Genomic DNA, 27,850 nt, shown 5'->3' with positions numbered 1-27,850 from the left:
AGTAATAACCTTGCCTGAAGCCCTTTTAATTCAACGCAGTGATGACAATCTGTTTTCTTGTTCTGTTCTCTAATTCACTCAAAATGACAGAGTGATATAATAGCAACTACCCTAAACGTTTCCACTGATTTAACTACAAATTAATAGAAATGAACCTTAAACAAAGTACAAAATAAGGGCTTTTTTGATGTGATTAATTTCCATTAATTTTTCAATAAAAAAATCTGTCTTCATAGCTATCAATGCAAATTACAACCAAGAAATCTGATGGAGAAAAGTTTTTACTTGGTGATTAGGTTTTGGTCTTGGCATGTAGCCAACATTTCCGTTTCTTTAAAATCTCTGATTTGCAAAAACAAGCAGATACACATCATCTGCCCTGTAATGAGTGAGCTTACCCTGCTCCTATATGGCTGCTTCATGCAGTGCTCAGAATCTATCCTGCCACTTTAATACCAACACAGTGTTTGAGGCATGCTAAAAGTAGTCCATACACTTTTGTTGCACTCCTGAGCCTGCAGAACCATCCATGTTCTGAATAAGGTCTTAATGTGATTTTAATCTAGAGTAAAAGGAGACTTAAGACATATTTTTAAAACTTAATGTTATTTTACAGGGTAAAAAAATATTCAGAACCTGTACAGATGACAACAAGAAAACATATTTGTTTAGTGGTGAACATGTGATCGACATGAAAGGAATGTAAATGGTGGCATTTAATGAGGTTTGTGTCAGATGACAGTGATCTTGTCTCTCTTTTAACCAAAATTCAACCCGTGTCAAGATCAGAATGTCATGTGACCGAAACTAAAAGATAAAACTGAAGGATAATTTGGACAAGGACATAAAACTGCTACAGGCAAATGAACCCTTTAGTGTAAAAACTAAACACTTTGAATATACTAAAATCACAAAATACTTTTCAAAATGTGTCCAACTAATGACAAAACATGTCAAACAAAAGAAAAAAAAACATCACACAAAAGACACAAACATCCTGAAGAGTAAAAACCAAGATTATCTTGAAAGACGGTCATCCCCTCTGGCTGCTCAAGTTCATGGTAAATAATGTTCCTTGGTGCTTTCAGCAATCAAAGACGGGATTACAGTAAAAAGAAAAAGAGTACACATATGGTTGGAATTGTCCCATAAAAAAAAGTTTTTTGTCCTCTATTTAGTTTTTGCCAGGACCATAATCCATGACTGTGATGTGAATTCAGATGGAGCACTTGTGCCTCTGTAGTCAGTTCTTCCTGCAACCTCGGATCAAAGCTTGTTTAAACCGGAATATTTTCAAAAAATTACAGCAAACTTTGTTACTCTGCAAGTCAGAGAGATCATAAAAACATTCATGTGACAACACTTCTTCCCAGAGTGACTTCGGTATACACCCTATGATGCATTTAAAAATATTAACAATATAAAAAAACACTTTAGTTTTTACTGCTGTGGTTCTGACAAGTGAAATTCATGGTGACAAATCCAGCTGAAAAGTGTGTCGAAACTCTCCCCATATGTGAAAAAAAAATCCTCTAGTTGGAGCAGGTGTTAATGTTCTTGCCGTCAGCTGCGTCCTCCACCAAAGCTAAGTGAAAGTCAGTGGAAAGTGTAAAATGGGACACGCAGCCCACCAGTCCTCCCAGGTACTGCCTGTTTGTGTGAAGGGCGATCTCTTTCATGCCACCTATGGTTAAAAAAAAAAAAAAAGATATAGCAAACAAAAGAAAGGGAAGCTATGAAAAATACAGGAATAAAAAAAAACTAAGTGATGCTGACAGGACATAAACCACCTACCAACATACAAGGGTCCATTTATATTGAGTTGTCTCATCTTGCCAGGTGACCTGCCCGTCTTCGCTCCGTAATCATCGACCGTCAGCTTCCCTGATTGGCCGTCCCTGAAAGAGAGAAAAAAAACGTACATTCAAGCAAACGCTTACATCCTTGTGAAAAGCAGCTGCAATAGGTTCCTCTTAGAGCTCACCTGACCGCCTTGACTCTGTGCCACTTTCCATCACTAAACGTCCCGTTGACAACAATGTTAGCCATGCCGCTGCCCAAGTTATAGCTACGACAGAAATGTGTAGTGATTTAATAGCTGAACAACTCATTCTGACATGTGTTCATAGGTCATTTTCAAAGATCACTCTCCTCGAATTGTTATCAGTTTTGCTTCCTATCATTTCTGTTTGATAGGGATCAAACTTTTCTCTTCTGATGAAATCTGCGTTTCACAAGATACATCCTAAATTTCTCCACATTTGGCTAATTTACAGGCCACTTATTTCACTGGGCATTTCAGTACAATAGACCAACAAAAGTGCATAATTGTGAATTACAAGGAACATGACACATTGATTTAAAAACTTGTTTTTCAGTCTTTTTAACTCTGACACCCCTACAAGTTGTGCAACCAGTTCTAACTTCAGATGTCTCTTAATTGGTAAATAAATTCTAAGTGTTTAACCTAAACCCACTGTAAATTAGGATTCTACCATATAACCAAAACACATATAATTGGTTAATATTAACAAAATAAATTAAATACTCAGGTATGGGGATACCTGAAGATCAGAGCCCCATCCTGAAGCCCCATGGAAATAAAGTCACTGTTGGGTCTCATTGGACTGTCTCCTCGCCAGAGTAATAAACCATCCTTTGCTGTGCTCTTAAAATGCATGAAAAGGTTTGTCCTGGACCCAGACACCCTGAAATAAGAAAAAAAAAAAAAACTGAGAAGATGTAATACTTTTTAAACAGGTGTTTAAATTTATATTAATACCGACCTTTTCAGGATATCTCTGTTGTCATAGGTCAGATAGCTTCTGCCAATGAACTGGGGTATTTCTATGGCTTCAGTCACAGCTGCGTAGAGAGGGGAAGGTAATAACTGCATATGAACACAAGGTGGCAGTATCTGCGTGCAACAAGCTAAACTAGATGATACACAATACTGCTCTGTCTACAATGGGCATTATCAAAAGGAGCTCATTTCTATATATTAAAAATGTAGTAATACACTGCGTGCTTTTTGAATTTGCAGAAAATGACTTACTGTTCAAACAGTAATTCCCACACTCTGTTCAATGAAAGCATTAAAAACAAAGAAGACACAGACACATTTAAGAAAATTAGCTTCCAATATTTTTGCTTAATTACTTCTAAGTCTAAATATCATTAATTTTGCAGATAAGTAAACTATAAAAGCTTTACCTCATTAAGTATTGTAGTCCTTTTTTGTGAATTTGAACACTGACTTTTTCCGCTTTTTGCTTCATTTTCTGCATTACATTTAATATTTACCACCTTGATAAAGCAATTTCTTTCAGTGATGTGATTAATATTTAAAATCTGATGTTCTTATCGCAAGTCAAACAAGTACAATCTTCCTCTCCTGTTAACATTTCAGAAGACCGGATGTTGTTTGAGAAAGCGTGTGCCTTGTCTCGCGGGCTTTTAACTATTCATGACTGTGTTTATGGACTAAAAACATCCAAGCAACCACAGTGGAAAAGAAGCGGCTCGTTCATGGATTATGCATTTTTCTTTCCTCCTGCTGACCTTTCTGGCAGTGCCTTCCATCGTACCCTAGAGGGCAGTCACACTCATAGTCATCCCACTTTGGCCTGCAGGTTCCTCCGTTGGCACAAGGGTTTTCCACACATGGGTGTGCTGAGTTTGCGATATTTACACCGCCAGCAGAGCCGGCTGTGATTGGCATGGCGCGGTCATTGAGAATCAGCTGGGGAAGTAAAAGAGTAAAAAAAACAGCAAAAGGAAAATAAAAAAGAAAACATGCACAAGATTTTAAGAAAAGTTTAGAACATGTTGAAAATTAAACTTTCTTTTTTTTTTTGCACAGACCAGAAACATCACAGATGTAATTACGTTGTACAGTTGTAACTAGGAACTGATCCTCTGACTGTACACCCAGGCTTCTAACATTAACTATTGCAAAAATGCAATGAAAAAAGATGCCATCACTGATTCCTGTGTTATTTGTTATTCAATTCAGTCATCTATGCTTTATAAAACATACATTGTTTAACTTTACTATACAGTTTCTTCCACACATTAGTTATAATCCCATAATCTTATATTTTATGTTGTGGTTTGCTACATATTTATAGTTTCATGTTCACATTTAGATGTTTGTTATGTGAACAAATGTCCACCATGTCTGTATCTTCTACCATGATGTTATGTACCAGATGGTGTCACAGACAGCTTAACAATTTGGATCCTATTTGTTGTTATAGATTCCCCCTCTCATATATTACTCTTAAAAACACATCTATTCACTCTGGATTTTGTTGCCCCAAGTTCAGCCTTTTAGTCAGACATGTCATTGTGTTGCTGTTCCTCCGCAATTCTTGCTCTTTCTCCAATTCCGTGTAAAGTTTCTGCTTCCAAATGTGGAGTAATCCAATAAGCATAAGCAGTTCATCCCTGGAAGCTTTGCTGCCTCACGATTTTTACAATTTCCACTTCTATGTAATGGTATGGTTGCTAAGTTAAAAAAATGTAAATTATATTGGAGAAATCTAGGAGAGTTATTTCATGCAGATAGGATGCAATGACCCAAATGCTTCCATATAAAAAAGTTTTCTAGTATCTCACGTTTATTCTTACTCTTAGCTACTGAACAGATGCATTCACCTTCTGAATGATCCCAGTAAAGGGCTTCATTACACCTGCTGTCCTCTTGGTCTTTTCATAGTCTGGCACCCCACCTAGATAGAGAGGCGAACTGCAGTTGATCTGAGTGAAAGCTCCCTGAAAAGGAAATATAAGAGATATGAGATTATTTTTGGGATGAGATGGATGGATGGATGGATGGATGGATGGATGGATGGATGGATGGATGGATGGATGGATGGATGGATGGATGGATGGATGGATGGATGGATGGATGGATGGATGGATGGATGGATGGATGGATGGATGGATGGATGGATGGTGAACGAGCAGAAAATTAGATAATAGAAAGGATCATATTTTTACCATTACCAAGTCATTTATATAAAATGCATGTAACTTGCATTTGTTTTTCCAAAAGAACTCTAAAAGTCTCTAGTTTTGTGAAAAATGTAAATTGTGCAGTTAAATTTAGCTTGAAATGATCTCAATTAAATTAATCAACCTTGGAATTGAGAATATGTTTTTCCTTTTACTTTAGTTCAACCAGGAAACTATTGATGACTGTCAATAGTGAGTAAAAGTGTCAATAAGAGTCATGCATTTAAAGATGGAAGTCATGTCATTTTGACTCTGTTACACGTTTAAGTTAATAAAGCTAGGTTTGAATGATGAGTCTGAGAAACACCTCAGCAATTCCCTCCATCGGTTTTTGGGCAATTCCCTCCATCGGTTTTTGGTTGTCCACTTGCAGGATCCCACTTTTAGCAGTTCGAGATACTCTCAGCTCATGCCAGGAGTCCAGATTGATCTGCTCTTCACTCCTGCACCACAAATTACTTAGTCAGAAATCAGTTGGAGCAGGTGGCAGAGGAGGTGATCAGCGGTGATCAGTGTTTTACCTTATAACAGCTTCTCCAGAGCCACAGTCAAATCTGAACTCCAAGTATCTGTCCACCAAGTTTATGGCAAGGAAGTCTCTGCTTCCTGCATCGTCACTGTACAGCAGCACCCCGCTGGGTGCCGATGGCCAGAATGTCACCTCAAACTCCATGAAAGAGAGGTAACTCTGGGAGGACTGAGGCCACCGGATGACAGCGTATGAAAACACAGTTTCATTGAAGAGGGGTGAGGACAGAGAGAAACCTGAAGGATTGAACAAAGAACTTGAGAAAAGAAGAAGATTAGCGATGAACATGACTAAGCGTTAGGATATGTGAAAAGTGAACGGCAGGAAGAATTTAGGTGGGGAAAGCAAAAATGCGGAAAATTGAATTGTGGCAAAGCTTCTCTAACATGCAATCAATCGCTTTACAATCACGCTAGAAGTAATAATCTTCCAGCGAATAGAAGAGAGGCAGTTCTCTTCGATTGCCTCTAAAACGTAGAGCAATTACCACAAAAATGAAAGTGGTTAAAAGTTATCAGCATAAATAATACCTGCGTATTCTTTATGGAAAGGGCAATGGTGTTAACTCACTCTCTTCACACAGGGCTCCCTTGAAGCCGAGAGGACAGAGGCAGATGTAGCCGTCAGCACGGTTTGCAAAGCAGACTCCACCGTTGGCGCAGGTAACCATGTCACACACTCTGTCGCTGCACTCACCTTGCAGGTAAGAACAAAAAGCTCATCTGCACATTTAACTTGGGAAAAAAAGTCGAGTTTTTCTATTTCAGTGTGTGCTCTATAAGGAAAATACAAGAATACATTTTTAACTTATATTTTCTGATCTGTTATATTTTACGTTTTATTTTAATAGAGGCTATTACATACATAAAAACTTGCAAAATAAATAAAATAAAATATAACTAAGTGATAAAATATATGTAGTTCAGTGTTTATTCTCAGCTTTGAGCTGTAAAACAATAGTTTTTTGTTCCCATCTTGAAGCAAAAATTTACTTTTTTTGTTCTAATGAACCTTATTATATAATACAGGGTTTTTAAATGATGATGCCATTCATTTTTAAGCAAAACATATGTTTTAGTATTTTTCTATATGAAGTCACAGTTTAATTATCCGATTTCTGCTCAGCTACTGAAAAAAAAAAAAAACATTTTATATGATGCATACAGAGAAAACACATGAAAGAATGAAAGCCATCCATCCCTCACCTATATCAGCTCCGCTGAGAGCTTTGCCCAGTGGCCATGGCCTAATGTCGGTAGCCTTGTTGTTGATGGTCAGGCTCTGAATGCAGCCCACAAAGCCACGATTTGTGCCTGTCGCCCTGACCAGCCAATAAGCACCAGGAGATCCACCCACATACAGCGGCGAGCGAAAAGTAATCTTAGTGTATTGACCCTGAAGGAACAAGATTGAAAAGAACAAAGTGTGCCTTGTCCTCTGTAACAGTAAAGACACATTAAGTCTGAAGGCAAATCATTTAATATTTTTCTAGCAATAAATGACTAATGTGTTGCTTTTACATCTGATGGCAAAAATATGCTTCATTGGTGTGTTTCTGCCAGTAACACACTGATTTACATCGGCTCACAAACGTATAAAATTTATAGCTTTTGAACCTTTTCTGACCATGTATATTCAGACAAGTTGGTATTTTAGATAAAAGACAAACACCAAGTTTTGCCATTATCAAGTGCGTGGAAAGGAGGGCATGATTTTCAAAAATATTTATAAATTAAAATCTAACAGTTCTTTCATGCATCCGTGTGTAATTAACAAAAGAGTGTGCAACAATTTGCTTCCCACAGGACAAAGACCTAACATATAAGGCCAGAGTTAAAATGGAATGATTGAGATCAAACACATGTACATGTTAGAATGGCCCAGTCAAAGTCCAGACATAAATGTAACTGAAACATCATTAGCATTATTTCTCTGCATCGAGAAGGTCCTCGTCAAATCCTTTCTGCAAGGAGTTTGCAAGTTCTCCTCTATGTTTCTTGTTCCTCTCACATTCACAGACACGAGTGGCAGGTTCAACTGTCTCTACATCTCCCTGGGTTTTGTTATCTGTCCACCGGGTCTCTTTATAGCTCTGTCATAGACTGGTAACAGAAACCAGAACCCCAATGACCAGGCATGGATGGTAGTTGTAATTTATTATATATTTTCTTATATACATTGTGTCATTAAGAGCCAAGATTTCATCTATAAGAGAAACCTGTTTTGAGGTCAAATGTGGAGAGAAAACAAATACATATCTTATTTTAAATGTGTTTTTGTAAAAGCTGTAAAAGCTACTTCACAATTATTTATGTTGGTCCATCACATAAAATACCAATAATACACGCTGAGGTCGTTTGTACTTGAAAAACTGTCAAAACGGTCTGAATGCTTTTGCAAGACACTGCAATATCATTTCTGATGTTAAACATTTAAGTGCTTTGGTTACCAGTGAGCGTCCAGATATGGGGTTGTCATTGTCCATACGTAGCCAGCCGCTCATGCCGTCTCTGAATATAGTGACGATGTGCCACTGGCCGAGAACAACAGGGCTCTCGCTGATTATCTGGGCAGCTCCGGTGCCACAGTTGAACCTGAGGAGACAAATTATGCACATTATTTATTCTTGTTCCCATGAGTGATCAGGAAGATCAGAGTGATGCAAAGTGATGCAAAGTGATGCAAAGTGTGACTCCTTACCTGTAGTGAAGTTTGCCTTGAACCAAAGCTAAAGACGTAAAATCTCCGCGGCCATGTTCATTCTCTCCACAGTAAAGCAGCAAGCCGTCCTCGGAGTCGGCCTGTAGAAGAGAAATGACACGTTTCAAACACATTTCTTGACTGAGAGAAAGCAAAGCTACGAAAAAAGCCAAATGTCTTACCTTAAACTCTAATGTGATTTGAAAGGTCTGGTATGAATTTTTCAGGGGTTCAAAGGTCATGTGAGAGTAGCCATAGAACCTGGGAAAGTTCACTGTCACAGCTGAAGAAGAACAATGATAAAATTTGTAAAAAATGGATGGAAGATGGGAGAAAAACTACTCAAAATGATTATAATCATAGGGCAAGATGGCATAGCAAGAGCTTACCACCGGTACTGTCAAATCTTATTTTACATATTTAGGTATAAAATTAAGACATATAGAGTTAAACTTAGATATTTGATACACTGTGTGTTGACTTTGTTGTTTTTAAGCCACCTTGTAATCAATTTGATGGCACAATTATGTCCATTGCCAGTTTGGAAGATCCTTTTATGCTTTAAATTTCTGTCTTATGTCTTGAAATGTTGCTTCAATATGTCTATGTGTGTTCTTTCTCCATGATGTAAAGGTTTCTTTCTCATACAGAAATGTAAAAATGTAGCAAAGCAGGTATTACGTGTTTCAGTTTCTTACCCTCAGAGCAGGAGTCTCCTCTACGCCCCAGATTACAGTGGCAGCGCGAACCTCCGCTCTCGTAATCAGTGAGGCAGAAGCTGTCAGGCGGACACACAGTATCATCACAAGCCAGGTCGTACACACGAGGTATCTCACCCTTCCAGGGCGAGATGGTACAGATGGAAGCGGTGGTGGCTGAAGGTGGGCTGATGTCAATTCAAATATGAGAAAGAAGACAAAGCATAAAAGAAATAGCTTTATTTCCAATTATTAAGGCATTTCTCCAGTAACACCCTAAATGGTAAAAATGTTTCCCTGTTGTTGTTTCCAATACAGGCTTCAAGTAATGCTCTTTATATTGAGCCATTTACCCGGTAGTGGTGGATGGAGCGGTAGTGGGGGTGTCGGTAGTACCGCTACGCTCTGAAGGGACTGTAAAAACCAGATCTGTGAAGACCGAGAATATGGACGAGGGGGTCACATCGACTGGTTGATCGGTGACATTCGGAGGCACTTTGCCGTTCATGCGGTAAACGACATTTCGTCCAGATGGCGGACCAGGATGTGAACGGAGTTGGGACTTTCCGTTGTTCTCACCGATACCCGGGAACGGCTTCAGCTGGGGAATAAACAGGTTAAAAACATAACAACACGTCAAACTTTGCTCCAACTTTCTCCAACTTTCCAGTATTTTCAAATGAGCTGTGCTTTCTTGGGACTTATTTTGGATTTTAAAAAGATGATTGAAAAAAATGAACATGATTTGAATTACTAATACGCAACACCTACCTCTTCGATAAAGACATCATAATCTGAATCATCAATGTCAAATCCATCTTCATCTTTATACCTGGGATCAGTGTTGTAGCGTCCCACATCCCCACTGCCCATTTCTAGTGAACCTGTCACAAACATGAGCCAAAGGAAATATTGACGGGAGCATTATATTTAAAATACAAACAATAGAAACATAAACCAAAAGAGAGAAACCAAGAAGCATGTACATTTACTTTTCTGAAGGCAATTACCAAAACTGGTGTTAAAGTTTTTCTTCTGACTCTCAGCTCTTCAAAAGAAACAACTTAGAAAACCCCACTGCCCCCATGCTGCTCAAATTCTTCATTTATCTTAATTATCAGTGTTTTATGAATTTGTCCTTTCAGCTTTCAGTGTGTACAGTAATTAAGTACAGTGTACAGTTTAATGGAAAAGTCTTTTATCCATTAAATACAAAAGCTGATTTAGACACAACCAGCATTTAAAGAGGAATGGATGTGGAGATTGAGTTGCTAATTGGTCAAATTACATTAAAACATGAAAAAGCAAGTCAGACACACAGCTATGCAGCAGTTAAGTTATTGTATTACCCTGTTTACACTGCTGCACTGTTATTCTGGCTAAAACAGACAACTTCACATAAAGAGCACCAAGAAAAGTCAGTCACTCAGTCCCACCCCTGCTGCGCCCTCCAGCAGCGGTCCACTGTGTGCGTGTGTTCACATTTCTATTAACGTGAACAACAGTGAAGGGGTCCAGCATCACGCACTTAATCCTGTCTGATGAGACAGGGACATAACCCGCTTTCATCCCCTGCTGAGAAACAATGCTTCTGTATTGCTTAGTTTGAGTCAGTGTGTTTGCCTTTGACGCTCTAAACGGCTCATTTTGTTCCGTTTTATGTAGCTTTCATCTTTATTGCATTCTTTTATGCACTCAGTTTTGTCATGAGCTTTTGACAACAGTTAACTCAGCTTACCTGCCAACCATTTGCAGAGTAGCTAGTTAGAAAAGCCAATTAAACGAGTTGCCTTCTGCAGCCTCAAAATAATAAGTACACTTTTCCACATCACATGTGATCAACAACTGGATGTTACTACTGACAGAAAAGACAAAGAAGATGACAGGAAGTGACAGGAGGATGTTCAAAATGTCGTTAAAGCATACGGACGTAGGAGCTAATAGAGAATGAAGTATTTCAGCTATTAAAGTGAGATGGACACCTGGACTCACCGAGGGTTCGCACGGGGTTGTTGATGTGGCTGGGTGGGCTTACACCGTATATGTTGACGGCTCTGACAACAAACTGGTACTCGGTTTCTGGTAGCAGCCCTTTTAAAACCATGGAGCTGGTCTCAATGGGCTCCCGTATATAAGTCCACTCTGTGTCCATTTCTGGCCTAGGACAGAAATAAAGAACTTTACGTAGAAATAAGAGAGAAAGGAATAAAAAAACATATAGCACTGTATTTATACTTTACTTTTCCATTCATTTGTGCATTTGATTTTTCAATATGCAACACATTTTATATTATATATATTTTTTTTTATTTGCAATTTTTCTCATTTTCACTCTGGTACGCCTGATTTTGCCCATTTTGTGACAATAAAATTGATTTCTATTTTATTGTCTTCTTGTTTATGAAAAGATTTGATTCAAAAGAAAATAAAAATGGAAATCATTATTTTTTGTTTTTATTTGTTTCCTGATTAAAAAAAAATATTCAGGAAAAAAAAGTATTTAATATAGTTCACTTTTATTTCATTATTAAAATTAAATTGACCTCAGAGCGCTGGCATCGTTTCAATCCAATTCATCATGGTAACAAAAATTGCAGGAAATTACCTGCATGAATAAATAAATAGTGTTTCATTGTTTCTTCATCTTCAGCCATAGCAAAACACTTAAGGCGTCTCTTCAGCTGGGAGACGTAGAGAAGGATTTGCATCTGAGACGGCCCTTCTGGGTGAATACCAGCACATGCAAACCCAGACAGAGACATACATTCATATCTGACTGTCACAGTGAAAGACCGTCTCTTTTTCTCTCTTTGTTTCTCTGCAGTCACACAATTAAAAGCCATAAGCTCTCCATTGCAAACATCAGCACTGCAGGTTTACAGCATGTTTAAAACCTTCACAGCCCATTTTTTTACCTGTGATATTTCACCAAAAGCACATTGTTTATATATAGAAAAAAAAACCACATTGTTCACATAGGGGTTGGGCTATCATCAAAGAGACCCGAGTTACTCATTTGTGACTTCAGCGTCTCTGCAGACAGTCTAGACATAGGAGCCTCTTTGTAGTGTGTGTGCATGTGTGCGTGTGTGTGTGTGCGTGTGGGGGTGTGTGTGCGTGTGTGTGTGTGTGTGTGTGTGTGTGTGTGTGTGTGTGTGTGTGTGTGTGTGTGTGTGCGTGGGTGTGTGTGTGTGTGTGCGCGCGTCTGTGTGTGCTAACAGAATGAAAAAGAAATTCGTTCTTTCTCATGTTCCCACTGACTCTTGTGTCAAAACACAAGAGGTTACACTGAACAGACCAGCAGAGATGCATACAAAAGAGAGCTGTATAGTCAGAGTTATGCGTTTGATGAACATGTCAGATTCCCAGCCATTAATACACACTTAGAACTAATTTAAAAAATTGCTTCCAATGTTTACAAGGATGCACCATTAAATATGTTTGACACTTTAAGAGACCACCCATCGAATTTATCGTACTCTTTACCCTTCCTCAGTTATGCTTTGGATTCAAGTTTGAACAAATCAATTTTAAAAATTGAATCCCGCTTTCAACCAGATGTGTGTTTGTGCCACATGTATCTGCACAATAAAGATAACTGCAGTTAGATTTTAAAGTACATCCAGAAAGCATTTACAGTGCTTCACTTTTTCCACATTTTGTTATGTTTATTCCAAATAGTTTTAATCGATTTCTTCAAAATTCTACAAACTAATACCCCATTATGACAATGTGGGGGATTTTGAGGTTTTGAGTGTTTTGTAAATTTACAGAAAATAGAAAACCAAGAAATATGATTTACACTTCTATTGGCAGACCTAGTGAAATTCAACCCCAAATGACCTTTGTTTGCTGATAAATTGTCTAAGTAGTTTATTTAGGATTTTATCTTTACGCTTCTGTACAAATTTTGACATTTTTGTCCAATTCTGTCGTCCTTATTTTGCCTAAACCGTCTCACTACTGGCCTCTTAGGTCAAACGGTTCTCGGGTAGTTAAATATCGGTTGCAGTGGTACGGCTTGGTACAACTTCGTCACTTCGGACATAAAAGCACAGCGCCTTCCTCCAGGTTAGACGGCCGGCCAGCTCTACGTAGAATCCTGCTGGTTCCTAATTTCTGTGAGACCTTCACAGCAGCAGAAATGTTTTGGGATCCTCTCTCAGATCTGTGCCTCAAGACAATCCTGACTCTGAGGTTTATAGACAATTCCTCTGATTCCATGCTTGGTGACCTCTGACCTGATGTAAACAGTGGAACCTTAATTTGACAGGTGCGTGCCTTTCCAAATGAAGTCCAGTCCACTTTATTTCCTACAGGTGAAATAAGTTCAAGCTGTAGAAAAAAGCTGGTAATACTATAAGTGTGATTTCTTGGTTTTCTATTTTTAATAAATTTGCATAACACTTTTTGCCCCCATATCATTATAATGGGATATTTGGGTGTAGAATTTTGAGGAAAGATTTTAATTTAATACAATTTGCAATGAGACTTTAACTTAAAGTGGGAAAAAAACTGAAGTGCTATGAATACTTTCCAGTTGCCCTGTAACAAAGGTCATTTTGTAAAATGCACTTATTCACGTCTTGTCCAAGACTTGGATTAAAAGAATCTTACAGTGGATAAAGGGCTAAGACGTGATTAGCGGACTTAGCTTTACATTACTAGACTCATAAAGCAGAGGGCCTTGCAAGCCTCATTTGCCTACAATAAGACTAAGTAACAAAACTTACAACATGAACAACCGAAAACACTCGTCGTCTAACTCGTCGTTGCTGGCTGTTTGAGCCAAAAAGGGAGGCTTTTGCACGTCCATCGACAATGTCAGACATCTATGTGGTGAGTCATTGCTCTGATAGATCTCACTCCACCACAACAGATTATTGACAAAGCAGTGGGCTGAAGGACAGCCTGCACACTCACAGCCTTATTGTGTGTGCAGTGGGAGCTAGGGGAAAACAACATTAGTGAGGTTTATGAGATGAAGAAGGAACTCATGGTGATAATATGAATGCTGACAGAAGAAGAGAACCAAATGATGACCAATAGTTTTTTTGTTTTTTTTGCCACATTAACTGGATAGAGAGGAGCTAATGATAGAAGTGCTATCATTAGCTTAAATACATGCTGAATGTAATCACTTGAACTTTGCATTCAGAGTGATGTTATCGTAGAGAATTGCTGATTGGAGAAGGCACGCCATCTTGTGAGGATTGTTCTCTAATATTAAAACTGTCTTTATCCATTTTCGATTGTTTTTCCTTTAAAGAAACCAACTAGAGAGCTCTTCTCCCGAAAAAAGAAAGTCAGGACTTTTGCACCTAATTTAAATTCCATTCCAGCTAAACATTTCCACACAGTTTGGAGCGGTATTTAAGTCATAAACACTATACAAACTGAGATTAACGCCATATTGTTCTGTTTTCAATGATTTTTGTTTGTATTCTGGAGTCTGTGTTCCTGGATTGATGCAACACCCTGCATGATGAAGAGCAACTCTTTTTTATTAAGGTCTAGATTAAGACAATTATTGGAATATGCAATTAGAAACAATTAGAAACTTCTTGATGCAAAACAGGGTTTGAATATAAATCTGTCAGTCATGTCGCGTTTTGAAACTTTTTACAAATTCTTGTGCAAGACAGCAAAATGTTGTAATGAATTCAACAAACGTAATGTATGGTTCAAGGACCAGGTTTTTACAAGGCAGCTTCTTTGAACAGTCCACTTTTATCCAGAGACAGGGCTGCTCATAAAATGAGAAAATAAAGACTTCCCCCCCAACCTCCCCACATTTCTGTAAAATCCACGGCTAGAAAAGATGTTCACATAATAACGTTTTTATTTCTATTCTGTCAAGGCTTCCTCTGTCTTTAATCCATACACAAAGGAAAGTGTTCGTACTGAGAAAGATGACTTCTCCTTGTCTGCGTGCAAAAATGTCTTTAATGTGTCTGAAATTTTTATCAACTGCATTTTCCCCAGTTTGCAAATGTTGAATGAGTCAAGACTGACCTGATGTAAGCCACCAGAAAGTGAAGAACAGGGGAGCTTCCTTCACTCTCTCCTTCCTGCCACGATAAAGCCAACTCTGTGTCCGATACAGCCATGACGATTGGCTGAGTAGGAGGTGACGGAGGCATGCACATCTCTATAGGCAGAAAAGCAAATTAAATTTAGTTTATTCATGGTCCAGGCTACTCCACTGGGAACTATTAAAATACCAATTTCTTCCACTCACATATTCTTACCATGTGAAGCAGTACTGATGTCTCTGGGCATGCTGGGCCGACCCTCCCCGGCCCAACCGTACGCTCCAACACTGACTCTGTACTTGGAGTTCATCTTTAGGTTGCCAATGTTTACATCCTACAGAGCACAAACACACAAAAAAAATTATCAGATAAATTATTGAAAGACAGTGAAAGTGGGTTAAAGTTGGGGGAGACGAACAAATGGGCTCAATTTTACTTACAAAGCTGGCTTGTCCATCAAATTGCCCCTGTTGGAAAGTACAGATTTATTCAATGATATTAGAACGGTACTGTAACTTTAAGAAGACTAAAATATGACACTAAAATAAAGATGCGCTGCTCAGTGGTTTCTAAAGGTTTGACCAAACAGACAATAATATTAAAAGTCAGACTAATCAACAGTTGATAATTAACTATCAGATTTGACTTATCACTGTCTAAAGATAACAAATATAAAGTGATTTCTAATTTTTGTAATAGGTTATGCCTATTGCTTAGGTGTGTATGTGACTGTATTTTGTATATATGCATGGACCTAAACCACTTCCAGGCTTGGATGTTTGTTTCGAGTTGCTGTTGCTAAAAGATGAACCTCTGGCCCAGTCTCAAGTTTTTTTTCTACTCTAAAAGGTTTTCTTTCAGGATTATATATTTAGAACCACTGCCTTGTATTTAACACCAGACCGACAGTATTTCATTACAGAGATGGTGTGTATAGCAGAAAGTGTGTCATCCGGTCTTTATATCCGTGAAGATAAAACTTGTGAAGAGCAAAACTAAAAGTTTTCCTCTCATCTGATTTTACCTCCTGAATCGCGGATATCTGGAGGTTGTCATGAACCTATTAAATCCTTCTATGTTTAATTCCTTCCTTGCCAGCCTCATCAGTTTAAGACATCAGGTATGTCCTGATAGGTTTGCAGTCATTAGGTTGGCAGTCATTTCACACTCTTTAAGTTTTCCTTAAATGGATTTGACAGTGCTCTGTGAGATGTTCAAAGATTGACATATTGCTTTATACTTTGGCCCAGATGCACAGCACACTTTTTGATTTCTCCTTCCAAACCTTTTTTAAAGCCATGCATCATTTTCCTTTCCCTTCGCAGTCATGCACCACTGTGTTTTTGTCTATCACTTATAATAACTCCTATAAAATACTCTGAAGTTAGTAGCTGCAAACAAAGTATGAAAACATTTAAGAGATACAACCCGCTTTTGCATGTCCTTTTCGACTACTATGTCAAAACTGCCATATTTACGCTTGTTGCAATTAATATTGAAAATACCTACTTACTTTCATGCAAATATTTATTTATTCCAATGCAAAAAATCTGCATTTATTTGTCTTCCCTTTCTTTCCAACTTTGTTCTCTGTCTTTAAACATGTTGTAAAGCTTAAACTTTCAAATTGTAGGGGTTGGGTAAAGACCAGGGGGGAAAGAGCTGAATAGGACTTAGCCTCTAGGTGCTAAACTCCAGCTTTTTAATGCCAGATAACAAATAGCTCCATGTGTATACTCACAGTGGTTAGCATGTCCAAACTTAGCGGAACCTCCATGATGGATGTCGTACTAACTGGGCGGCCATTCTTCATCTCTGTGTAAAAGACCTGAGAAGTACACAAACAGATATAAATTACTATTATTTAGTTTTTGCAGTATTGAGACAGAACAGCAACAATTTATTTATGGCTAACCAGAAGAATGTAATAAAAAGAAACAGGACTTTTATTGAACTTGCAAAGCAACACACTTGCATCTCTGTAAGTTCTTGGGAAGCCAGTGTCCTGACTAATCCTCTTAGTGCAGACATATGGCCCAAGACCAAGCCCCCACAGTTACACTTATCCACAATTTCTTAATGGTTGATTCAAGGAAGGAAGAAAGAAACTTCTGGTGTGTTATGTAAGGCTCAAACACATGGCCAGCATTGAAACGGTGCATCAAAGAAAGCAATGAAACTATGCAACCACACTGGATGTGCACTTTACATTCTCTTTCTAACTATTGTACAAAATATGCATCACGTAGGTTTAAAAACAGATAATCCCACTTATGCATGTATGTTTATGTAGTATGTATTTTATTTGACCTCACCTTCCAGAGCAATATTGCACCTAAAAATTAACCATATATGTTTGGCAACGAAAGGGTTCCATTCAAATAGATGGGAGATAAGAATAACTTGTCCTTTTTCCTCATGGCCATCTTCCTGGACACATGGTTTTATGGGCACTTTAGAGCGAAGTGAAGAGTGTGTCAGCCATGCAGGAAGAAATGAGCAGGCACTCAAGAAAAAAAAACAGTGGAAATTTGATTTATTTTCCATCTCGAAAACCTTTGTGAGATTTTGAAAGGTGTTTCTGGTGTTTCCGTGTGTTTTTTGAAGACGCTCTACTTAGTAGAAGGACTTTCAAAATAAGACCACCAAAGGATGGCAGATAGGTAAAAACAGTCAGAAATAATTTCTAAATGATCACTACACTCATTAAGTATTCAAAATGTGGACAATTAATAAAGTGTCCCAGAATCTGTTTGCACCTACCTTGTATCCAGTGATCGTGCTGACATGTCTGCGGGGCATTTTCCATCGCACACTGAAGGCGCTGCAATTGAGGGTCTCCAGCTGGATGTCCAACGGAGGACTCAGACGATCTGGTTTGCACAAACATAAACATGGATATAATCAGCGAGGAAACCAACAAGATACAGACGGGGAGAGCACAAGAGTTACCAGGACAAGGCTCTCAAGAACTGTTGAGAACACATTCTGACTGACCAAGACTTAATTTTATTTATATATGTATTTTCAAATGGATTTCTAATGGAATTATTTCTATAAATGAAAGCTAAACTGCTTGAAACACAAGCTTAACAATATTCTCCTCTTTATACATTTATAAAGGTGGCTTGAAAATATTTATCAGAGGGGAAAAAACAGAATCACATAAGAACCATAACCTTTAATGATTTTAAGCTGACACAATTTTTTTTTTTTTTACAGTTTGCCTTTGTAAAACCTAAAGAAATCTATTGTTTTGTTTTGTTTTTTAGAGTTAGATTCCCTGCCTGAGAAATGCTTTCGACTTTTCACAAATTGGGAATAATAATCAGTTATAAAGATGGAAAATGAGTTTCATGAAGCTGAGGTAAAAGAGGATAGACATATAAAAGTTTATGTTTAAGGTTTTAACTCACTTTTACATCAGAGCATAAGAATAAAGGTCTTGAAACAGACGATGGTAATGCATTATCATCTAATAAAACTAAAAGAATCAGCTCCAGGTTGTTTTGATTCTGGCGAAGGAGCCATTGCAAGAACAAAAGGCTGCTTGATCAGGGAATAACATTATAACATGATGTAGCTGAAAAAGGTCTATTTTACATAACACTGTCCCTTTAACTGAAGTTAAATTAAATTTGATTCGTCCTGAGAAACAAAAAATAAATAAATCACCCCTCTTTTCATGTAATTGAGATGGTTTAATTGATAGAAAATAATTAATAATTTAGATTGATTTTTGACATATTATTACTGTGGTTATCAGTGGGAGACTGATCTTAGAAAATCACAGTTGTTTGCTCCTTTTATTCCTTCACATGATTTTTTTTTTTTTCTGGTAGGCTTATCTGCAGCTCTTGAGTAAACTTAATATCCTTAAGAAAAAAATCACTTATCTCAAGAGACTGGCTGGGAAAAAACATATTGGTTTTAATACGCAAACATTCAAGTTTGTAGGAAGATTAGGCACATAATTAACATTTAAAGACCATGTGGTTTTAAATAATAATCTGGATAATATGGTCATGCTAGTTGCTTTATCTTTGAAAGGTTGGAGGGATGACATGAAGAACTAGACTCTAACCAGGCACTAGTGGCCTTTCTTTTTCAGTATGCAGACAGGAAACAGGCAGCGAGAGAAGGGGGGAAGACATGCAGCAAATATCCTGAGGTCAGGAATCAAACCCCGGACAGCTGCGTCGAGCGCTAACAGCCTCCGTTCTACCTCTACACCATGTGACACCCCCGAACCAGCGTATTTATTTCCCTTGCTAACTGCACAGTTACAAACAAGAGCAGAGGTAAAAATAATAATAATAATAATAATAATAATAATAATAATATAATACAGTATTGATTTGGTGCTTTTCATCCTTTTAAATTGCTGAGAACTCAAGAGTTGTGTAGCTGAATATTTTTAAATTGGTCATTTTCTGTTGCAGACTGTAAATGCTGTTAGAATGGAAAGACTTGGACGTCACCTACTAAATGCATTATCAGCAATCATAAAAGGACATCACCTGCACCATGTTAGTCATTATTCTAAAACCTAAAGTCAAAACAGTGTTTGCTTGATTTCTCATCTGCTTATAATAATTGGAAAATAACCAACCAACTGAGGAAACATCGACCAGCTGAAACTACAGGTTAAGCATCATCTATTTAAATGTGTGCAAGTAGCCATAGCCTGACACATCCAAATATGTTCACAGATGTAACTTAAGACATCTACTAACATGTTTTAGATGTTAGTGTCAATGAGTACTTTATTTAGGACCTCCAACTCCAAAGACCTGATTATCTCTGTGGACCAGCATAAACCTTGGAACAGCGAAAAACAACCAATTATTAGATGTAAGGGACTCAGAGGGCACATATGAATGCAAGAGGGCTGGAGCGAGTAATTTCAGTGCCTTGTAGGTCATTGATAAAACTTTAAAGGTAATTATGAAGCGAAGAGTAAACCAGCGAAGAGAAGCAAGAACAGCATGTTCATGCTTTAGTGTGAAGTCAGAGGTCAGGCTGCAGTCATGCAAGGCAGAACTAACACCAATGTATAAAAGAGTTAATATATCTGTTGGGATGTAATAAAAGCATGCATGACCCGTTCAAAGCTTTTAAAAGGTAAAAATGATTTCACTGTAGATAAAAGCAACAGTTTAATACAGATATGTTACATGTGAATCACAAATAACCTCCAGATATTCTCATGTCACTCATTTAACAAGGATTGGTACTTCCATCAGGTGAACTTTGTATATCTCTGTTTCCCCAAACACAGACAGAAGAAAGGTCAAATCAGTCAAGATTAGGTAACTTCAATTAGTAATGTTAGATTTAACTTCACAGATATTGTTTTTGTTTTTTAATCAGCACATGCTACATCTAGTAATACTCTGTGAGGCTTGAGACATGCCCTCTTGTCTTATCGAGAAGATAATCTCAGAATCACCGCTGGTCTGTGTTTGCCAAGTGCCCTTCTAAATCCTTTGAGGCCACTGTCCACTTCAAACATGATAGAGACAGTTGAATGAATATTTTCCTGGCCTCTCATCCTGTCAACCTGATCTGTGGCTTCTAGATTGTGAGTGTTTTTTTCCCCGATTAAATATTGCCTAGAATTTAGGTTTTTCAGACTCAAATTAACCAGAAGTAATTAAAAATTATTTCAATACAAATTTCAATTTAATTGGGCATATGAAAAAAAAATTAAATTCAAATTGCAAATATAAGAAAATTCATTTGGATGTCATGATTAATCCCCAAATTTATGAACAAGTGATAAATATTTTGAATATTTTACAATTATATCAGATGTCCTTTTATGTTTCTTTTTTAATATCATGTCTAAGAAACAGAGTAAATCAGAAAATCAGTTGTCATTGTTAAATAAATTATAGGTCACATGTCTAAATTCTACCTTTGTCCAAAACACAGCAGAATAAACCCCAGAAAAAGAAAAAAAAAGAAGAAAAAAAACTTAAGCTCATCCAGAATGAGCTAGAAAGTGTTTTGGTATTCCTTTTTGTGTCAGGAGCACGGATGGATGGATGGATGGATGGATGGATGGATGGATGGATGGATGGATGGATGGATGGATGGATGGATGGATGGATGGATGGATGGATGGATGGATGGATGGATGGATGGATGGATGGATGGATGGATTATTCACATTCATAAATCCTGATGTCAGCAAAAACTAAATCTTCTAAATGTTTTGTTCTGTCTGATTAGATTCTGTATCACATATAATTGTTATTGTTTGATAAAAATGAATTCATGAACAGGAATTTTATTCGGTATGAGGATGTAACCAAAGAGCAGGTTATTTTGGTAATGAAAAATTTGGATTCTCTGTCAACTATTAATCAGCCTCAACACTCAACACAGCTTTTATGTGTTCAACAGTAATCTTATACTTAAAACAAAGCTGCAGTGTAAATAATCTGCTTATCCCCACCTTAAGATTTACGTCGAAAATATTTACTTCCCAGATTTTTGTCCCCCCCAAAAAAATGATCAGTGAGCCCCATGCAGCCGTCTTCCTTTAAAGAACAAAATGGGGCGAGTTTGAAGGTATGAAAACAAAACGCTGTGCTTTAAACAATAGCAACTGTTTTTGTCGTGATTAAATTTTAATTGTGTTCCACCAAACAAAAGTTCAAGTGCGAGAAGTGGTCGTGGAGGGTTCATTAAAATGCATGGTTCTCTTATCAACTTCATAATGCTAGATATGCATAACAATAAGAGTAAAAAATAAAAAAAAAACGAAGCTTCTGAATTATTCCATCAATAATTTAACTGTCTATTCTAACGGGGGAATGAAGCTGTCAAGGAATTAAAAAGAAAGACCACCTCAGGGGGGGGAGCTTCATTCAATTTTAACCCCTTTCTGAAAAACCACCAGCTTTTTTTGTCAAACGCTGATGTGATGCATGTGGACACTGAGCCCTGCTGACATTCTACCCTCCATGAAAACAAGCGCTGAGAGACATCAAGACAGAAAAAAACAAGTACAAATGTCACTGGCAGTCATAAATGCAGAGCTGCACCAGCCCTGTGCATGTTTGGCAGTCAGAGCTGTGACTCGGGCACTGTGCAGACAGACAGACGTAGAAGTCAACCCACATCGGCCTGAGGGGTCTGAGAGTGAAAAAAAAGTCAGTGGTCAGGGGGAATGACAGTGAGGGAAAGAGGAAGTGATGGAAAGAAAAGTAAAGGAAGTGGGACAAAGAAACAAAGAAGAAACGGATACAAAGAGGGTGTGACTGAGAAGGAATCCAAGGGTTTCAGCTAAGATGTACGCAGTAGTTTAAGAAATGGACAGAAGGAAGCTTAGCATTAACCTTTAACTAAAACTTATCTACATATTTTAAAAGCATTTATATTGTTTCTTGCAAAAAATCTTTGTAAAATAGAAGTTGAACTACATGCACTATAAATCTAGCAATGTAGAGATCAGACATCATGGTGTTGAGAAAAAAAATCACTTAACTCAAGAGCTTGGCTGAAATAAAAAAAAATTTAATTTATTTGTTATTTATGACACCATATTGAGTAGACTGCTTGGTGCTGATGTTAGGAAGATCTGTCATTGTTTAGTACACTAGTCATCTTGTAACTTCTTTTTTTTTAGCAGTAGTGTCCGACTTTTAGCTGTTTGCTCAACAAGGAAATTTGAGAAAAACAAAAAAAGAAAATTAATTGTGAGAAACTGCAGCGCAACGGTTAGGTTAGAAACAACATTCATGCTTGTTTCTGCAGTGAAAACCACATGTGATGCTGCTCCAGGGAGTTCACTGAAACATCTTCCAGTTTGTTTTGTGGATTTATTTCTGTTTTGAGTCTGATCTTCATCAAGTATAAGAGGTGATTGGGTTTGACTGAGGGCTTCTGATTGATTCCCTAATAATATTTCACCTCTTCACCTCTTTGATCTTTCTTATCTTAAAATTACAATCATTGATTTCCTGAATAATGAATGCACACACGCTCCCTCTAAAGAACTGTCTTTGATAGATCAGGTGGTGCCTCTGGATAAAAATCTTTATTCTGCAACATTTGTTTTTGCATATTTTAACTAAGAATAGTTGCTGTTTTTGTTTTTACAGTTAATAAACTGTTTTTCTTTCTCTGGAATCCATTCTTGATTGTAAGCAAAAAACACACATTTTCTAATCTCTACTTTATTTTTTCCATCACATTTCCCAGCATTTTTTGTGAATTTTATTCTTTCTTTTATTCTTCGATTTCAAATTAAAAAGCTGAAACACAGGAACAAAAATGTTTATCACTCTGCATAGCAATGGTTGCATTTAAATTTCTTCTCAGTAAGCTGGACTGAAAAAGAACATAAGTAAAAAAAAATAAAAAAACACATATTAAAATAATAATGGCATAATTGTACTTAATTTTGTTAAAAAAAAATGCAGTTTTGTTTTGTGGCATGAAATGGGCTTTGTTTTAAGTAGAGAATGTCCCAAGTTGTGTTTTTGCTGCCTATGAACACACATAAAAAGATTGCTTTGATTTATTGTACTTTTTTTACTAAATAGTGGTCCTTTGGTTTTCTGTGATATCATGAATAAAAGGTGAAAACATTTAAAAATACAGTCAGTGACACAAAGAAACCGTGTATGCTATCAGCCTCACGTTGCCATGTTACAAGTTCATTTCATTGTTATGCTCATTGTAATAATATTTCATGTTTCCAGTCCAACTAGTTTGTGGAAGCTGAACTCACCAGATCTCCGCGCATTTGATCTTCTGGCACCAAAGCACACGCTGGCAGAGCAGATAGCAAAGAAAAGTAAACATAGCAGACGCTTCTCTTTACATGTAAGATCCATAGTTTCACTTGGTCAAATCCACATTTTAGGACACATCCAAAAGCGCAACTTTATCGATAAGTAAATGCTCAGCTGGTGCGGAAGCTGTCTCAAATGAAAGCTCGTCTCTCTTCCAAATTTGGAGACAAACGCCCTCCAAAGACGCACGGGATCTGTCCGTGGGGGAAAGGGCAGCTACGCTTTGACACTGATAAGATTACAGGCTGCAAAAGATCAGTGGGGTGGGTCATGAACGGACGAGCAGCCTAGTGACCGAGCCCCGGAGATGCGCTCTGACAGACGATGGACGACAAATCTCGCCGTCAATTCGTCCTCGCAAACACCGATGAATGGTGGCCACGGTCATTTTTACGCATGATCGATGTCGTGCCACGCTCCGATTCGCCTCTTAGACAGCAGATGAGCCTCACAACCAAGTGCAAGGAACGTGGGGCCATTTAGAGCTAAGAGGATAATAAGCGTCTAATCCGCGCACTGGACACAGATGGAGAGCATGTCTTGGCGCAGAAGCAGGGGGGGGGGAGACGCTCAAACAACAGACTCTGAATATTAATGCTGTGCGTGCGGGGCAGCGGTTGTTGTAATCACTTGGCAGGAGTGAGATCTGAAAAAGTTAGTGCTTCTGCGAAATTCTGTTATGAGAGAAAGAGCATTATTTGGATAAGATCCTATATGAATTAGCTAAAAAAAAATTTTAAATGAAGTGGACCACCAGCTCATATTTCACTTTTTGTCACTTAGTTGAGCATAATGTAACTTTGCATAATAATTGGCCAGAAGGAGCAGGATTATTTCACCTATTGTTATTGACACAGTAGGCTACCATTCTAAAACCCCAGTCATCTATTGGCTTATATGTATAATAGCCTTAATTAGAATAAAAAATATATACATTTTTGACAAACATTTTATGTCAAACATAATTATGGCGTTCTAATGGATTAGAATGACATGCGTAAATTTTATTGTTGTAATTACATAATTTTGATCATTTAAGTGCATTCAAACTATCTTTATTTGTCTCCCATGGAATATGTCAGGGCCAATGCTGCATCTCAGTACAAGAAACAAACAAGTGTAAAGTGTGGTAAAAAAAAAAAAAAAAAAAAATAGGGACAAGCAACAGCAGTAACTGTAGCCTAGAGACGATTGGAAGGCAAAGCTCTTTTGAGAACTTGAGAAGATCTGGAGTTGTTGACACATGAAGCAAGGCATCTGAATTTCTTGTATTAAGGCGATACCTGAGCCAAAGACAGCATCAGAAACATTTTGCCTGAGCTAATGAGAAAACGGCTGATCGATTGCTCCGTGGTAAAAAGTCCTCTGTTCAAATAAAAGTTAATTTTGTTTATCATTTCTTAATCAAGGTTGCAAAGTCTGGAGAATGCTTGGAGAGGCGCATATTAGTTGAGCTCCAGTGTGAGGTTTTTACAGTAAGTGAAGGCTTCTGTTGGTGTTGCTCCACTGTGTTTTTGTGGACTCTGCCATCAACGCAGAGTTTGTGTTTCCTTCTGCTGACCAACTTCATTGACTGTGAAGTGACAGCCCGACTACAAACATCAAAAGCAGCAAGATTATCGCTGTATTATTATTAAAATGGTAAAAGGTCAACTAGGTTTCTTTGTCTTTCTTGACATTTTTATTTCAGCTGTGTAGTTTGAAGGTTTCAACGAGGCAGGCAGTAACACTATCTAAGGGTTTAGGACATTCCTCATATGCTTGATAGGAGGAATGTGTTGTCTTCCTTTATGAAAAATTAACCAGCACATTTAGAATGACAAACAATTAACAAAGCGCACAAATGGTGCAAAACATTTAAAGCAAAAATTAAAGTGTGTTTGCAGACTCAGTCTTTGTCTTTGTGGCAAAACTGGTAATCAAACACAGCTGAAACAAATCCAGGTGTCCTGTTCTAGGCTCGTTCTTGAACCACTGGCAAAGTTGGTTTATCCGGAGGAAGGAGAGGAAGAAATGAGAGGTAGGGTTGCAGAAGGGACAAGATCCTGTTGGCTCAGTCTGGTAATCCAAAGGAGAATGCAGCTGTGCTAGAGTTTGTTGATATCGGTACTTTGGAGAGCTGGCAGACAGGAGGTGAAGGAGATGTCTGATGCGGAGATTCTTTGACAACCTGGGTCTCGAGGATGCAGGAGGCCGATCAGACTGGATGTCCTCCAGGACAAATTTGAAGAGACGTTCAAGACAGAAGCATACAAGTTTCCTTGAAGGTGAATTCTGTTGTACCAAATAGGTTGAGGGGCATCGACTGATCGTCAGGCAGCATCTTGTGAACCCAGGCAAAGGATGAGAAGATTGCGCTCACACCTGAGAGCAATCTGCCTCACAAATGCCTCCCTGTCACTGGAAGCAGAGGTAAACAATGGTCCGTCCAGCATACCCAGCAAACTCACACCCCAAATCATGATACAGGGCAGACTTTTAAAATGGTATGCTGTCCACCTTGTCTTTTGTCAATGGAAATATATACACAGCAATGAAGCAGGCTTTGTCATCCCATTTTCAATATTTAAAGGTTTTGTTGGCTCTAGTGGCCTTTATTTGACAGCTGTCAGACAGTAGGTTGTGAGAGAAAGGGAAAACATGCGGCAAATGAAATCTGACCGGGACTCGAACCTGTAACGACCGCGTGGAGGACTAAGACCTCCATATATGGGCTGCACGTCTTAGCCTTGCGTCGTGCTCCCATTTTCAATTTTACTCTCCTGTGCTCTCAGTTATTTTTTTTTTCTGAGTGTGGAATAGTCCATCTTCATTGAAAAGAAGAATTAAATCATGTGATCATCAAATAACACATTGATTAAACAAATTTATGTTAGTCTCCATCATCCATGAAGTGTATTCTGCAGTTTTACTAAATTTAGAGGACAAAAAAAGACAAATGAAACACATCTGTAGAACATGATGCTGCTTTTTCAAAAGTTTTTGAAATTTTACTAATTACCATGTATTGACTTGACCTCCAGACGTAGCAGACTGGAAATTACATTACAACAAGAAATCACATGAATCCTCACTTTAACACAAGATGTGTTAGTATTTGCTGCACTTTGATGTAGCAAGTGCTCTTTATTTAAAGAAATAACTGTAGGTGGGTAGCCAGAAGCTGTATGTAAGTAAAAGCAGCATTACTTCAAAATAATATTACTCAACTAAAATGAATAAGTATGGAGCTGGAAAAGTTCAAAGGTTGTGTTACAGGAACGTCTGAAAATGAAAAACAGTCCACTTGCACCTTCTTGATCTTTAAACTCCTAAGTTAGATTTACTCTAAAACTCTATAGAAAAACTCTGGTTCTAGTTGTAAGAGTTTCACAGTGACATTTATGAAAAGTTTTGGTCTATTTTTAAACCTTCTTCCAGCATGGGAAACAAAAAAATAAAATAAGAGTTAGCCGTTTTGTTTGACCTTTTCAGGAGAAATGTGATTTAAATTGAAGACGTAGTTTTATAACAAAGAAAGAAAGAAAGCAGGAAACGTACTTAACATATGAAATCATTAAGTATTTGTACTTAGGTTTTGTGTTTCCTTTGTGAATCTGTGCTGAAAATCCCTGATATAATTTAGACTGTCTTTTTTTTCTGTTTAACAAGCTGGTCACATAAATTGCCATAAGAGCTTTTTGTTAGTTAAGACTTGTAACAAAATAAAGCCCCTTCTCCTGCCAGGACTTTTTATAAAAGCTACCATAGTCCTTTATTTCATTTCACATATGATTATAATTCCTTCCATCTCCACATGTAGACCAAAGGCTCTTGTTTTTTTAGAAGTTTGTAACAAAACTTAGTCATCTGCTCATAGAGCATAGCTGTATGTCTATGAAATAGACATGCAGTCCATGTAATACTTCGGTTTAGCGGCATCCTCCATTACTGGATAGATATTACCGTAATATTACAAAATAATACTCTAAATAGGAATAGATCCGCAAAGTAATTTTAGCATTACTACACCACAGCAAAGAAAGCTGATGTTTCTATAATTAAGCCTATAAAACATAA

General features: G+C 37.7%; 1 protein-coding gene across 1 annotated transcript; it reads right to left on the bottom strand.

Moving 5' to 3' along the window:
- Positions 1–584: 584 nt before the first annotated feature.
- egflam (EGF-like, fibronectin type III and laminin G domains) lies at positions 585–24,263 on the bottom strand. The gene is made up of 25 exons (XM_014985323.2): positions 23,728–24,263; positions 17,745–17,854; positions 16,723–16,809; positions 15,422–15,448; positions 15,198–15,315; positions 14,962–15,097; positions 10,939–11,105; positions 9,718–9,830; positions 9,300–9,547; positions 8,947–9,134; positions 8,431–8,531; positions 8,249–8,349; positions 7,998–8,142; positions 6,754–6,943; positions 6,119–6,244; positions 5,541–5,784; positions 5,327–5,462; positions 4,660–4,776; positions 3,562–3,742; positions 3,056–3,079; positions 2,787–2,865; positions 2,565–2,708; positions 1,985–2,068; positions 1,795–1,898; positions 585–1,684 (listed from the first exon to the last, which is right to left on the bottom strand). The coding sequence occupies exons 1-25, from the start codon at positions 23,831–23,833 to the stop codon at positions 1,533–1,535; spliced, it is 3,228 nt and encodes a 1,075-aa protein (XP_014840809.2). The 5' UTR covers positions 23,834–24,263; the 3' UTR covers positions 585–1,532.
- Positions 24,264–27,850: the final 3,587 nt, after the last annotated feature.

Source organism: Poecilia mexicana, unplaced genomic scaffold (assembly GCF_051168715.1).
Source record: "Poecilia mexicana isolate PSO_F unplaced genomic scaffold, ASM5116871v1 scaffold_9, whole genome shotgun sequence".
NCBI lineage: Eukaryota > Metazoa > Chordata > Actinopteri > Cyprinodontiformes > Poeciliidae > Poecilia > Poecilia mexicana.
Note: the sequence above shows the minus strand (reverse complement) of the source record. Positions and strands in the feature narration are given on the sequence as shown.